Source organism: Schistocerca gregaria, chromosome 11, assembly GCF_023897955.1.
Source record: "Schistocerca gregaria isolate iqSchGreg1 chromosome 11, iqSchGreg1.2, whole genome shotgun sequence".
Lineage (NCBI taxonomy): Eukaryota > Metazoa > Arthropoda > Insecta > Orthoptera > Acrididae > Schistocerca > Schistocerca gregaria.
The window spans coordinates 121396323-121412461 of record NC_064930.1 but is presented as its reverse complement, the minus strand read 5'-3'; the positions used below and the strand labels follow the sequence as shown (position 1 = coordinate 121412461).

Below are 16139 nucleotides of genomic sequence, written 5' to 3'. Positions count from 1 at the left end.
TTGATGTTTAGCATGTAGCCATATTTAAAAATTAATTTGTGATGTGAATGTAAAATAATTTGTTCTATGTCATGCAAATGATCCATGGGCATGAAACAAACTAATTAACTGTGTGAAATTTCTTGATGTCTTTACTACACTGAAGAGCCAAAGAAACTGGTACACCTGCCTAATATCGCGTAGGGCCCTTACAAGCATGCAGAAATGCCGCAATGTGACGTGGCATGGACTCGATTAATGTCTGAAGTAACGCTGGAGGGAATTGACATCATGAATCCTGCAGAGCTGTCCATAAATCTGTAAGAGTATGAAGGGGCGGAGATCTCTTCTGTACAGCACCTTGCAAGGCATCCGAGATATGCCCGATAATGTCCATGTCTGGGGAGTTTAGTGATCAGCAGAAGAGTTTAAACCCAGAATAGAGTTTCTGGAGCCAGTCTGTAGCAATTCTGGATGTATGGGATGTTGCATTGTCCTGCTGTAATTGCCCAATTCTCATGGAATGCACAATGGATATGAATAGATGCAGGTGATCAAACAGAATGCTTTCAGAGTCATCCCTAGACCTATCACAGGTCTATATCACTCCAACTGCACATTACAGAACTTCCACCAGCTTGAACAGTTCCCTGCTCACATGCAAGGTCCATGGATTCATGTCATTGTCTCCATACCCATAGACGTCCTTTCGCTCATCTGACCAGGCAACATATTTCCAGTCATCAACAGTCTGATGTTAGCGTTGATGGGCCCAGGCGAGGCGTAAAGCTTTGTGGTGTGCACTCATCAAGGGTACATTAGTGGGCCTTCTGCTCCGAAAGCCCATATTGGTGATGTTTTGTTGAATGCTTCACATGCTGACACGTTGATGGCCCAGCATTGAAATCTGCAGCAATTTGCAGAAAGGTTTCACTTCTGTCACACTGAATGATTCTCTTCAGTTTTTGTTGGTCCCAGCTTTTTCCGGCCACAGCAGTGTCAGAAATCTGATGTTTTACTGGATTCTTGATATTGACAGTATGCTGGTGAAGCGGTTGTACAGGAAAATCCCCACTTCATTGCTACCTTGGAGATGTTGTGTCCCATCACTCGTGCGCCAACTATAACACTGTGTTCAAACTCACTTAAATCTTAATAATTTGCCATTGTAGCAGCAGTAACAGACTTAACAACTACACGAGATGCATTGCCAACCACAACGCCATATTCTGCCTGTTTATGTGTGTCTGTATTTGAACACGCATTCGTATACCAGTTTCTTTGGCACTTCAGTGTATAATGTGACATCTCCATTACTATCAAAATGTTCTTAGATGTACAGAAAGTAAAGATCCTATGTTGAACTAACTATTGTAGTGTTGTCAACATGTATATAATTTTGTAAGGACAGAAACATTATATTAGCAGATAAATGTTACTTATCTTGTGATGGGTGTCTTGTTGCCTAAGGTGGTGGTTGTTGTTTATGCTTTCCAGTTAATAGGTCCAAGGTTTTTTGTTTCAGTAAAAGCTGCTGGAATATTGTTCCTTTTTGACCTATCAGTATCTGTTCATACATTCTTGACAGTTTTTACAACACCACTTTTTAAATAAATTCATTGTGCAATATTTCAGCACAACGCAAAGAAAGTGATAGGTACATTCACAAATATTGACAATGACTGAAGCCTCGTGTAAGGTTCAAATGGCTCTGAGCACTATGAGACTTAACTTCTGAGGTCATCAGTTCCCTAGAACTCAGAACTACTTAAGCCTAACTAACGCAAGGACGTCACACACATCCATGCCCAAGGCAGGATTCGAACCTGCGGCCGTAGCAATGACTGAAACTATTATGCTGTGTTTGGTGCCTAAAATTTATATAAGTATTATGTACATAGCGTCCAGATTCTTGTAGAACAGGATGTAGTTCAAATGAATTTGATTATGACTTTCTTAATTGGAGTTACTTGTCAGGTATAATTTACATAATGTTTCTTGAAAATAATTATTTATACTGTATGAAGATTTATGTGCTTAATAATTAATAATGGAGGGTGCGCGTTTTGACAGTATAAAAACTTATCAGATTCCTGCCATTGTTGCATGCACACGACAGAAATGATGAACAAGAAGCAATTGTAAACTGTAGTCTGCTAATGTTTCAGCCCATTTAAATGGCGGCAGGCCCTGACCACTGTGGCTTCAAAACAATGTACATGCAAAAGTCTGTAAGACCATCTCCCTTCTCTTTTTACCGCCATGTTTGTAAGGAGCCTTGTTGCAGTGGTAACACCAGTTGCCGACAGATCGCTGAAGTTAAGCGCTGTCAGGCTCGGCTAGCACTTGGACGGGTCACCATCCAGGCCTGCTGAGTGCTGTTCGCAAGCAGGGTGCTCTCAGCCCTTGCGAGTCCAATTGAGAAGCTACGTGATTAAAAAGTAGTGGCACCAGTTGGGGAAAGTGACAGCAGGCGGGAGAACAGTGTGCTGACCACGTGCCCCTCTGCATCCACATCGGGTGACGCCTACAGGCAGAGAATGACACAGCGGCCAGTCGGTACCGTTCGGCGTCGAGCCCTGTTCGGGCGGTGTTTGTGTTTTATGTTCGTAACAAATGGTACTTAAATTATTCAAATTCCTGTTTGGGAATCTACCCACACCACTTACAGCCTGAGCTTCATTTGAGTGGGAAGTGCAAATTTCAACAATGTGCCACGCAGCTCTCATGTGTAATAATGTAAACAAACAACTAACAGGTGTTCTTTTCTGATTTTTCAGATTTTCCTCCCTGAGAGTGTGGATATGAAAACGGAAGAAGAATCCCCCAAAGATGAGGAGGTAAGTACTGGGCAGTTCGTCTCTCTAGCTTTGTGCGAAGTTTGTGTGAAAGTGTGGCTCAGTAGTGATTCTCCTTCTAACATTTATACAGTAATACAGTACTCTTCCTTAGTTTAACGTTTCAGTTTTTGGAAATAGCTGCAGTGACTTCTTTGACAAACTGAGACAACTATAGACCTATGTTGCCGACTACAATCTCTTGTAGAATTTCAGGGCACATTTGATGCTCATGTGTGGTGACATGTCTGGAGACCAAAAATCTCCTCTACAGGAATGGACAGGTGTTCCACAAACAGCGATCGGTTGGAAGACCTCTCGTTCTGTTTGCGTACGAGACCTAGAAAGCAGCAGGCAATGGCGCCCAGGTTGGTGCCACGGAAGGCTTTCGATACACTTCCGCACGGCCACCTAATGAACAGAGGACGAGCCTACAGAATATCAGACCAGATATGTGATTTGATTGAAGAGATCCTAGCAAACACATGACAGCATACCATTTTGAGTGAACAGAAACTTCAGATGTAAAAGTAACTTCGGGCATGCCCCAAGAGAGTGTTATAGGAGAATTACTTATAACAATATATATATATATATATATATATATATATATATATATATATATATATATATATATATATATATGATGAATCACCCGAAACTTGCACCACAAGTATTGTGGAAATGGAAAGTGCTGTTGTTGTGTAGTTTTCACAGAATTGACTGTTAGTCAGGGGCTCGTATTGTTGCCAGTCACCAGATTGTAAGAATACTTAGAAAATGAGTTTTTTTCTGCAGAAGTGCAGTTTTTCAAGTGGATCAATGCCTATTGACATTAACAAACTGAAAGTGGGGTAAATTAAAAAGTCAGGGTGTTTGTTGCAGGGTTCTAGAGTGACTCGTTTACGACATAGGATTTTTAATGAAAAGTTTCCACACCTACACTTGTTTGTGCCTTTCAGCCTGTGTAGTTTCTAGGTACGAGTGTAGTTGCTAGGTACGATGTTGTTATGTTTGCATCCAGTGTGCTTGTGTGTTCCGTGACTTGCTAGTCAGTTAGTGTGTGATAGGCCAAATCTTGTTCAGTGACGAAGCCACATTTACCAATCATGGCCAGGTAAACTGCCGATACATGCACTAATGGTCTATTGAAAGTACCTGTTGGCTGCGTCAACTGAACGTCAGCGTCCATGGAGAGTGAATGTGTGATGTGGGATAGTGGACCATATGCTCATAGGTCAGTGTTTCATAGATGGAACACTAAACGTGCACAATTATCGCGGTCTCCTAACAGACCATCTTTGATGGATGCTGGAAGACAATCCTCTGCAGACTACAAGAATCCTCTGGTACCAACATGATGGCTGTCCAGCCGATAGTGCACAAAGTATTGCAGCATGTCTCCACGAATTGTTTCCAAATTGTTGGACTGCACAAAGAGGACGTCTACCACATGGCCAGTCCATTCCCTGCATTTGACACCTGCAGACTTTCTTTTGTGGGGAAAGCTGAAAGATGCTGTCTGCAAGAGCATACCAATGTAACGACGTATTACTGGAGCCTGCTCGGACATCTCCACTGAAATGCTAGCATGTGTACAGTAGTCGTTGCATAGCAGATTTGAAGCATGTATTGCCGCTACCTGATGGTCAATTTGAACACAACCTGTGAAGGACAGTTGTCTCGTTTCTGGTCGGAATCCACTGCACTTGTGTTGTTCTTTAGTGTGGGCTGTCACAGTATTGTACAAGTCTTGTTGTAGAAACTTTTCAAAATATAATATTTCATTAACAACTGGCGCTAGAATGTTGCAATAAACACCACTGACATACTAATTTTCCCTACTTTTAGTTTGTTAATGTCAATAGCTGTTATTAGATTAAAAAAAAGTGTATCTTTACACAAGAAATGCACTTTCGGAGTGTTATTACAATTTGTTGATAGACTAACAGTACTGTGTGAAAAACCGCACATCAATAGCAATATTTGCGATGCAAGTTTTATGTGATTTATCCTGTATAAATGAGCTAATAGATAATGGCAGAAATTCCTTGGGTTTGTCGCGGATGAAGCTGTTGTGTACAGAGAAGTCACCTTGCTAGGAAATTGTAGCAGAACACAGGCAGACGTGCAGAGGATCGGCACTTAATGCAGGGAGTGGCCAGCGACGCACAACACAATCAGATGTAACATGTTGTGCGGAAATAGTAATAAAGATCATTATGATTACACTATCAGTGGAAGTATTCATGTGTTTAAAATACCTATGAGTATACATAGAGAATGATTTAAAATTGCTGGCCGCAGTAGTCTCGCGGTTCTCGGCGCGCAGTACGGAACCGTGCGACTGCTACGGTCGCAGGTTCGAATCCTGCCTGGGGCATGGATGTCTGTGATGCCCTTAGGTTAGTTAGGTTTAAGTAGTTCTAAGTTCTAGGTGACTGATGACCACAGCAGTTGAGTCCCATAGTGCTCAGAGCCATTTGAACCATTTTGATTTAAAATTAAATGCAAGGAGAGCATGAGCATGAGGTTGCAAGTGCAATATTTGGTAAGACCCATTTGAAAGTATTGTTTTACCAATTATGACAGCAAAAAGGACTCACCACGCGCATCTGGAATGTGACAGAAAATGGGTGACCGAGAGGTGCCACGATTAACCATCTGTGGGATGTATGTATTACACTTCACAAGATGGACATCGTCAACGTTCAAGAAATGTTGGAAACAAACCATTAACTTGTACCATGAATGCCGAACGAGAAATGTCGCGACACAGTGATTGCAAAGATTCGCACCGCGAAGATCGAACATGAAATCCTTGTGAGTTACAAACAGTGCAGGACGTTCAGCTAGGTAACCACTCATAAAGAACTCGTATAGAATGATATTGGTGTAATGGGAAGATGAGAACTGATGGAATGTGATGGCGTGCAGCCGAATGCGAAACAATCTGTCGTAGAGCTACAGAGGCGGACTTCGTCCAGTGGCTCCATACGGGATGATTTGCAATGTCACACACTTCTCAGGATAGTTTGTTCTAAGGAGTGCAATTTTTATACACAGACTAGGACTCAAGCAAAAGCAAGTTATTTTGACCAGCTGTTGGCCAAAAGCAGTGCCCATACCATTGTTGTAGTTCTCTTACGCACATATTCCCACTCTCGCTTGCTAGCACACAAATATTACACTACTCGCCATTAAAATGGCTACACCACGAAGATGACGCGCTACAGACGCGAAATTTAACCGACAGGAAGAGGATCCTGTGATATGCAAATGGTTAGCTTTTCAGAGCATTCACACAAGGTTGGCGCCGGTGGCGACACCTACAACGTGCTGACATCAGGAAAGTTTCCAACCAATTTCTCATACACGAACCAGTTGACCGGCGTTGCCTGGTGAAACGTTGGTGTAATGCCTCGTGTAAGGAGGAGAAATGCGTACCATCACGTTTACGACTTTGGTAAAGGTCGGATTGTAGCCTATTGCGATTGCGATTTATCGTATTGTGACATTGCTGCTCGCATTGGTCGAGATCCAATGACTGTTAGCATAATATGGAGTCAGTGGGTTCAGGAGGGTAATACGGAACCCCGTGCTGAATCCCAACGGCCTCGTATCACTAGCAGTCGACATGACAGGCATCTTATCCGCATTGCTGTAACGGATCGTGCAGCCACGTCTCAATCCCTGAGTCAAAAGATCGGGACGTTTGCAAGACAACAACCATCTGCATGAACAGTTAGACGCCGTTTGCAGCAGCATGGACTGTCAGCTCGGAGACCACGGCTGCGGTTACCCTTGATGCTGCATCACAGACAGGAGCGCCTGCGATGGTGTACTGGACGACAAACCTGGGTGCACGAATGGCAAAACGTCATTTTTTAGGATGAATCCATGTTCTGTTCACAGCATCACGATGATCTCATCCGTGTTTCGCGACATGGCGGTGTACGCACATTGGACACGTGTATTCGTCATCCGGCGTGATCTTATGGGGTGCCACTGGTTACACGTCTTGGTCACCTCTTGTTGGCATTGACGGCACTTTGAACAGTGGACACTACATTTCAGATGTGTTACGACCCGTGGCTCTACCCTTCATTCAATCCCTGCAGAACTCTACTTTCCGTAGGATAATGCACGACCGCATGTACGGGCCTTTCTGGATACAGAAAATGTTCGACTGCTGTCCTGGCCAGCACATTCTCCAGATCTCTCACCAATTGAAAACGTTTGGTCAATGGTGGCCGAACAACGGGCTCGTCGCAATACCCCAGTCACTACTCTTGATGAACTATGGTATCGTGTTCAGATTATGGCCAGCTGTACCTGTTTACGCCATCCGAGCTCTTTTTGCCTCGATGCCCAGGCGTATCAAGGCCGTTATTACGGCCAGAGTTGGTTGTTCTGGGTACTGATTTTTGAGGATCTATGCAACCAAATTGCGTGAAAATGTAATCACATGTCAGTTCTAGTATATTATATTTGTCCAATAAATACCCGTTTAACATCTGCATTTCCTCTTGGTGTAGCAATTTTAATGGCCAGTAGTGTAGGTCTACAACTTTGCTTCCGCCGTTTTGCAATAGACGGCAGTAGCGGCAAGTGGGGTTCGGGTGATTGGTGATAGGTGTAATAGAATAAGCTTGTTGTTGTTGTGGTCTTCAGTCCTGAGACTATTTATCATCCGTGTTTCACTTCCATACATGGCTACACTCCATACAAATACTTTCACAAATGTCTTCCTGACACTTAAATCTATACTCGATGTTAACAAATTTCTCTTCTTCGGAATCGCTTTCCTTGCCATTGCCAGTCTACATTTTATATCCTCTCTACTTCGACCATCATCAGTTATTTTGCTCCCCAAATAGCAAAACTCCTTTACTACTTTCAGTGTCTCATTTGCTAATCTAATTCCCTCAGCATCACCCGACTTAATTCGACTACATTCCATTATCCTCGTTGTGCTTTTGTTGATGTTCATCTTATATCCTCCTGTCAAGACACTGTCCATTCCGTTCAACTGCTCTTCCCAGTCCTTTGCTGTCTCTGACAGAATTACAATGTCATCGGCGAACCTCAAAGTTTTTATTTCTTCTCCCTGGATTTAAATACCTACTCAGAATTTTTCTTTTGTTTCCTTCACTGCTTGCTCAATATACAGATTGAATAACATCGGGGAGAGGCTACAACCCTGTCTTACTCCCTTCCCAACCATTGCTTCCTTTTCACGTCCCTCAATTCTTATAATTGCCATCTGGTTTCTGTACAAATTGTAAATAGCCTTTCGCTCCCTGTATTTTACCCCTGCCACCTTTAGAATTTGAAAGAGAGTATTCCAGTCAACATTGTCAAAATCTTTCTCTAAGTCTACAAATGCTAGAAACGAAGGTTTGCCTTTCCTTAATCTTTATTCTAAGATATGTCGTAGGGTCAGTATTGCCTCACGTGTTCCAGTATTTCTACGAAATCCAAACTGATCTTCCCCGAGGTCGGATTCTACTAGTTTTTCCATTCGTATGTAAACAATTCACGTTAGTATTTTGCAGCTGTGACTTATTAAACTGATAGTTCAGTAATTTTCACATCTGTCAACACCTGCTTTCTTTGGGATTGGAATTATTATATTCTTCTTGAAGTCTGAGGGTATATCACCTTGCTCACCAGATGGTAGAGTTTTGTCAGGTCTGGCTCTCCCAAGGCTTTCAGTTGTTCTAATGGAATGTTGTCTAGTCCTGGGGCCTTGTCTTGACTCAGGTCTTTCAGTGCTCTGTCAAACTCTTCACGCAGTATCGTATCCCCCATTTCATCTTGATCTACATCCTCTTCCATTTCCATAATATTGTCCTCAAGTACATAGCCCTTGTATAGACCCTCTATATAATCCTTCCACCTTTCTGCTTTCCCTTCTTTGCTTAGAACTGGGTTTCCATCTGAGCTCTTGATATTCATACAATTGGCTCTCTTATCTCCAAAGGTCTCTCTAATTTCCCTGTAGGCAGTATCTATCTTCCCCTAGTGAGGTAAGGCTCTACATTCTTACATTTGTCCTCTAGCCATCCCTGCTTAGTCATTTTGCACTTCCTGTCGATCTCATTTTTGAGACGTCTGTATCCCTTTTTGTCTGCTTCATTTACTGCATTTTTATATTTTCTCCTTTCATCAATTAAATTCAATATATCTTCTGTTACCCAAGGATTTCTACTAGCCCTCGTCTTTTTACCTACTTGATCCTCTGCTGCCTTCACTACTTCATCCCTCATAGCTACCCATTCTTCTTCTACTGTATTTCTTTCCCCCATTCCTGTCAATTGTTCCCTTATGCTCTCCCTGAAACTCTGTACAACCTCTGGTTCTTTTAGTTTATCCAGGTCCCATCTCCTTAAATTCCCACCTTTTTGCAGTTTCTTCAGTTTTAATCTACAGGTCATAACCAATAGATTGTGGTCGAGTCCACATCTGCCCCTGGAAATGTCTTACAATTTAAAACCTGGTTCCTAAATCTCTGTCTTACCATTATATAATCTATCTAAAACCTGTCAGTATCTCCAGGCTTCTTCCATGTATACAACCTTCTTTTATGATTATTGAACCAAGTGTTAGCTATGATTAAGTTGTGCTCTGTGCAAAATTCTACCAGGCGGCTCCCTCTTTCATTTCTTTGCCCCAATCCATATTCACCTACTAAGTTTCCTTCTCTCGCTTTTTCTACTGCCGAATTCCAGTCACCCATGACTATTAAATTTTCGTCTCCCTTCACTATCTGAATAATTTATTTTATTTCATCATACATTTCTTCAATTTCTTCGTCATCTGCAGAGCTAGTCCACATATAAACTTGTACTACCGTAGTAGGTGTGGGATTCGTATATATCTTGGCCACAATAATGCGTTCACTATGCTGTTTGTAGTAGCTTACCCGCATTCCTATTTTCCTATTCATTATTAAACCTACTCCTGCATTACCCCTATTTGATTTTGTGTTTCTAACCCTGTAGTCACCTGACCAGAAGTCTTGTTCCTCCTGCCACCGAACTTCACTAATTCCCACTATATCTAACTTTAACCTATCCATTTCCCTTTTTAAATTTTCTAACCTACCTGCCCGATTAAGGGATCTTGACATTCCACTCTCCGATCCGCAGAACGCCAGTTTTCTTTCTCCTGATAGCGACGTCCTTCTGAGTAGTCCCTGCCCGGAGATCCGAATGGGGGACTATTTTACCTCCGGAATATTTTACCCAAGAGGACGCCATCATCATTTAATCATACAGTAAAGCTGTATGTCCTCGGGAAAAATTACGGCTGTAGTTTAGCCTTGCTTTCAGCCGTTCGCAGTACCAGCACAGCAAGGCCGTTTTGGTTATTGTTACAAGGCCAGATCAGTCAATCACCCAGACTGTTGCCCCTGCAACTACTGAAAAGGCTGCTGCCCCTCGTCAGGAACCACACGTTTGTCTGGCCTCTCAACAGATACCCCTCCGTTGTGGCTGAACCTACGGTACGGCTACCTGTATCGCTGAGGCACGCAAGCCTCCCCACCAACGGCAAGGTTCATGGTTCATGGGGGGTGGACAATAAGCTTATGCAATGCATCTGTAAACGTAATGCCGTCGATTTGCGATTGCATCATAAGGTTTTTCTGATTAAGTACATTAACTTACGTGCCCATTTCTCGCCCTTTGCGGGAAGTTTAAATATTTCTGCTTTAACATGAAGAAATCTGCGGCTGTGGTTCTTATTATGCTGGGTAAGACCAATGGTGAGGGAACAACTAGTGGAAGAACGTGCAGACAATGATTTCAACGCCTTAACAGCGGTGATTTTGATGTCGAAGACCGGCGTGGCAAGGGAAGACAGAACGTTTTGGTAGCTACTGAAACAGACAAAGACAGTCACAGGACACCATTATCGAAAGCAGTTGATGCGTTCGAGCCCAGCACTGCAACACAAACGGCCAAAATAAAGCGATAGGCACGTAGAGGTAATTTTGTAGCAGGTCCGTGCTCGACCCAATGTCGCAAAATCCGTCAAAATATACACGGAAACGTTGAAATCAGAAGTCCTTCCGCCGTATTCTCCATACGTTTCTCTCTCTGTGACTACCACCTTTTTCGATCAGTGGCAAACAGTCTGGCTGACCGGCACTTCCGATCATATGAACAAGTGCAAAGTTGAATGTGTTCGTGGATCCTCACAAAAGGCGTCCAGTTCTTCCGCCACGGGATTCGTATGCTATCCGAGAGTTGGGAGAATGTGGTGGCCAGCGATGGGCAATACTATGAATCGTAATTTTTTTTTTGGTACGTTTTTCACAATAAAGCCCCGAACTTCGAGAAAAAACGGCGGAAGCAAAGTTGTAGACCTAGTATTCCTTACTGCTCTTGCAAGATCGCGCACGCGAGGAAGATTCATAGGGAGCAGAGCACCTCCAACTTCCCGCAGTACAATAAACAACTTTCTATTCAATTTACCATCCAGTTTGTATTCAAATGGCTCTGAGCACTATGGGACTCAACTGCTGAGGTCATAAGTCCCCTAGAACTTAGAACTACTTAAACCTAACTAACCTAAGGACACCACACACATCCATACCCGAGGCAGGATTCGAACCTGCGACCGTAGCAGTCGCGCGTCTCCGGACTGAGCGCCTAGAACCGCTAGACTACCGCGGCCGGCCCAGTTTGTATGTGAATGCGTTAAGGCACTGATGTTAGATGACCTTTATACAACTCTCTTGGTACCTCTGATTTCCAGGGTTCCCTTCATATGCATTTCATATGCAACGGAGTTGAAAACCAATTCCTCATTGAATGAGGGGATAAGTTTGTTTACCCCGTCTACAAATTTTCGGGCCGATTCCCCAGTTTGCTGTGGATCGTCAACTTGACACTTTGTTTGAAATTTCGCTGTCTTATCAAAACAAACCGCAAAACGATTTAGAAAAGATATCTGAATCGTGCGAAAGTTGGCAGTTGACCCTAAATAACGAAAAGTGTGAAGTCATCCACACGAGTGCTAAAAGGAATCTGTTAAATTTCGGTTACACGATAAATCAGTCTAATCTGAAAGGCGTAAACTCAACTAAATACCTAAGTATTACAGTTACGAACAACTTAAATTGGAAGGAACACGTAGAAAATGTTGTGGCGAAGGCTAACGAAAGACTACGTTTCATTGGCAGGACACTTAGAAAATGTAACAGACCTACTAACAAGGGAACCTCCCCATCGCACCCCCCTCAGATTTAGTTATAAGTTGTCACAGTGGATAGGCCTTGAAAAACTGAACACAGATCAATCGAGAAAACAGGAAGAAGTTGTGTGCAACTACGAAAAAAAGAGCAAAATATACAAACTGAGTAGTCCATGCGCAAGATAGGCAACATCAAGGAGAGTGTGAGCTCGGGAGCGCCGTGGTCCCGTGGTTAGCGTGAGCAGCTGCGGAACGAGAGGTCCTTGGTTCAAGTCTTCCCTCGAGTGAAAGGCTCACTTTTTTTATTTTCAGACAATTATTATTTGACAAACTCTTATGTTTTCATCACATTTTTCGGAGTGGTTATCACATCAACAGGCAAGGTAGAAGAACCTTTTCACCCATTCGCCAAGTGTACAAGTTAGGTGGGTCGACAACATATTGCTGTCATGTGACGCACCTGCCGTCGCCAGTATCGTATAGAACATATCAGACGTGTTTTCCTGTGGAGGAATCGGTTGACCTATGACCTTGCGATCAAATGTTTTCGGTTCCCATTGTAGACGCACGTCCATTCATCTACTAATCGCACGGTTTTGCGGTGCGGTAGCGAAAAACAGACACTAAACTTATTAAAGTGAACAGAGACGTCAATGAACGAACGGACAGATCATAACTCTGCGAAAATAAAAAAGTAAACTTCTCACTCGAAGGAAGACTTGAACCAAGGACCTGTCGTTCCGCAGTTGCTCAAGCTAACCCCGGGACCACGATGCTCCTGAGCTAACACTGTCCTTGATGTTGCATATCTTGCGCATGGACTACTCAGTTTGTATATTTTGCTTATTTTTTTCATAGTTCCACATAACTTCTCCCTCTTTTCTCGATTGATCTGTGTTCAGTTTTTCAAGGCCTATCCACTGTGCCAACTTATAACTAAATCTGAGGGGGGTGCGCTGGGGAGGTTCCCTTGTAAGGAGACTGCCTACACTACGCTTGTCCGTCCTCTTTTAGAATACTGCTGCGCGGTGTGTTATCCTCATCAGATAGGACTGACGGAGTACATTGAAAAAGCTCAAAGAAAGGCAGCACGTTTTGTATTATCGCGAAATATGGGAGATAGTGTCACAGAAATGATACACGATTTGGGCTGGACATCATTAACAGAAGGGCGTTTTTCATTGCGACGGAATCTTCTCACGAAATTCCAGTCGCCAACTTTCTCCTCCAAATGCGAAAATATTTTGTTGACGCCGACCTACATAGGGAGGAATAATCATAACAATAAAATTATCATAGCTCAATAAAATTATCATAGCTCGTAGGGACAGATATAGGTGTTCATCCTTTCCGCGCGCTATATGAGGTTGGAATAATAGAGAATTGCGAAGAGGGTTCGATGAACCCTCTGCCAGGCACTTAAATGTAATTTGCAGAGTATCCATGTAGACATGTAGATGTAGATGCTACGTCATTCAATTCTGTAGCACTCTTTGAAGGTATGCAGTCGTAATCGATGTCGGTAACAATTTGATGCACACAAGGTAGTAAGGTCATTGTCATGCACATCCTTTAAAGTGTGTAGCATCATTGAAATATGCAAACACCAGTTTTTGTAACAAGTGTGCCTTCCCCACCGCTGAATGTCGTTTCTCTTATGCGCTACATGGTCATATTGGTTTGCTACGGACTTATTCGAAATCTGTTCATAATTTATTTTTTTATATACTAAGCTGCGGATGGTATCGCATGTACGTAATTACGTTTACTCTCCGTTCCCTGGACAATAATTGTCCCTTACTACAAAATGGTTCAAATGACTCTAAGCACTATGGGACTTAACATCTGAGGTCATCAGTCCCCTAGACTCAGAACTACTTAAACCTAACTGACCTACGGACATCACACACATTCATGCCCGAGGCAGGATTCGAACCTGCGAACCTGCAGCAGCACGGTTCCGCACTGAAGCGCCTAGAACTTCTCGGCCACAGCGGCCGGCTCCCTTGCTACATTTCAGCGGCGACTTGTGGCTCCCTGTCTGACAAGGGTGATAAACTACACGCTCGACACCTGCTTCAGTTCCACTTTCACTTGTTAAGCATATACCGTCGTCATTGTTCTCCTCGTGTACATTGTTCACACAGTCGAGCATGTGAGGGCGCCAGAGGTCAAGGGGTGTCAGTGACAGAATCATAGTTTCGAGAAAACACAAGTCAAAGTTTAACTTTTTTCGTAGGAGGGGGACATGAGATTTTCGCCATTTCGAACATTTCAGACGAATACTCGAGTCTTTAGCCTTTTATTACTAAACACACCCGGTTCATAGTTAATGGGTACAAAGAATGGAGAATACGAACTTAGAACCCTTTACATCTCACTTACAGTAGAATACGAGCCGTGTTTTTTTTTTAAGTAAGTACCGTTTTGAAATTAAAAAAAAGACGTGCTAAGATATCTCAATAATTTTATTTTTACATGACTGCCTGCATCTTAATTTACCCACTGACGCCATTGCAGTCTGATTCTTCCTTGTTTACGTTGTGTACTGAGTGTTGATGCCTCCGATAATCGTGAGTCCCGCCGAATGTGAAGTACGGGCTGTTATAAGATATCTTAGTGCTAAAGGCCTAAAACCGATCGATATTCATCGTGAGATCTGTGCAGTGTTCGGAGAAAACATTATGAGTGATGGAATGGTAAGAAAGCGGGTGAGAACATTTAAAGATGGCCGCACAAATGTGCACGATGAACAACGGAGTGGACGTCCTTCGGTCGTTAATGAAAGTTTGGTGCAGAAAGTGGACAATAAGGTGGGAGAAAACAGACGCTTTACGATTTCCTCCTTGCGGGATAACTCTCCTAATTTTCTCGTAGTGTTTTGTACGGCATTGTGACCGAGCGCTTGAATTACCGAAAATTGTGCGCACGTTGGGTACCGAAAATGTTGACGGATGAGCACAAAACCAAACGTTTAGACAGTGCACTGACTTTCCTTGAGCGGTACCACGACGACGGTGACGATTTCTTAAGCCAAACTGTTATGGGGGATGAAACATACGTGGCCTACGTCACACCAAAATCAAAGCAACAGTACATGGAATGGCGGCATTCAGATTCACCCAGAAAAGTGAAGTTTGAGCAGACAACTTCTGCCCGGAAAATCATGTACACAATTTTTTTGGTACGGAAAGGCAGTACTACTTGTGGAATTTCTGCCTCGTAATGAGACAATCAATGCAGCAGCTCACTGTAAGACATTGCACAAGTTGCGCCGTTCAGTTCAGAACAAAAGACGTGGCAAGTTGAACAGGGGCGCCATTTTGCTGCAAGACAATGCCCGTCCGCATGTGGCGAATCAGACCAAAGATCTCGTCATATCTTTTCGATGGGAAACTCTAGATCAGGGCTTCCCCCTAGGGGTCGGCCGGCTCTTTCTAGGGGGTCCGCAGCCCCCTTTCACCGAATCGTGTAAAATAATGAGTAAAATTATTGAATAAAAATGCGAAAATCAAATTCATCACTGTTTTTTCGTGTCAAAAACATGTGTACTTTTACTTCAGGTCGTGTCCCAAAGCAGCCTTTGCTGTTCCTAAGTGAGAACGTATACACAGTTTAGTGCTGGAGAATGCGGCTTCTCTGATCGACTGTTTCGCAACAATACGGGGGTCGTTGTTGCGCCTGCTCACGGCGCTAGACGCTCTGAAACGTTTTACGCATGCGCGGAGCGAGCCTTGTCGACCAATCACAGCGCTCGCTGGCACGTATGCGGCCCCAGGCATCGTTAAATGTTAAACTTGCCTTGTCAGTGCACTGCCTGTTTTATAAGTCGATTTTTACCAGTTTATTTACTTCTAACATGGATCGGTCTCTGAAGTCAGGATCATTGAAGAAGGCTGCAGTTTCTCCATAGCCTTCACAACAAGGGAAGTTTCCAGTTGAAATGAATGAGGAGGGAGGACGGCCAAAGAAAGACTTTACATACATTTTAACATTTTTCTTCGAATTTCACAAAAACACACACACACACACACACACACACACACACACACACACACACACACACACACACTACTATTACGAAATATGCATGTTCCTTACACAACAGTAGCAAAATAG

The 16139-nt window shown here is 43.2% G+C and overlaps 1 protein-coding gene across 2 annotated transcripts in view; it reads left to right on the top strand.

The window, feature by feature from the left end:
- LOC126295348 (zinc finger protein ZFP2-like) overlaps positions 1–16139 on the top strand; it is a 233021-nt gene that overhangs the window by 55814 nt on the left and 161068 nt on the right. For both annotated transcript variants that reach the window (XM_049987816.1, XM_049987817.1), the window contains one exon: positions 2760–2819. In XM_049987816.1, coding sequence (XP_049843773.1) covers positions 2760–2819 — 60 coding nt within the window. The remainder of the gene's footprint in view (positions 1–2759; positions 2820–16139) is intronic.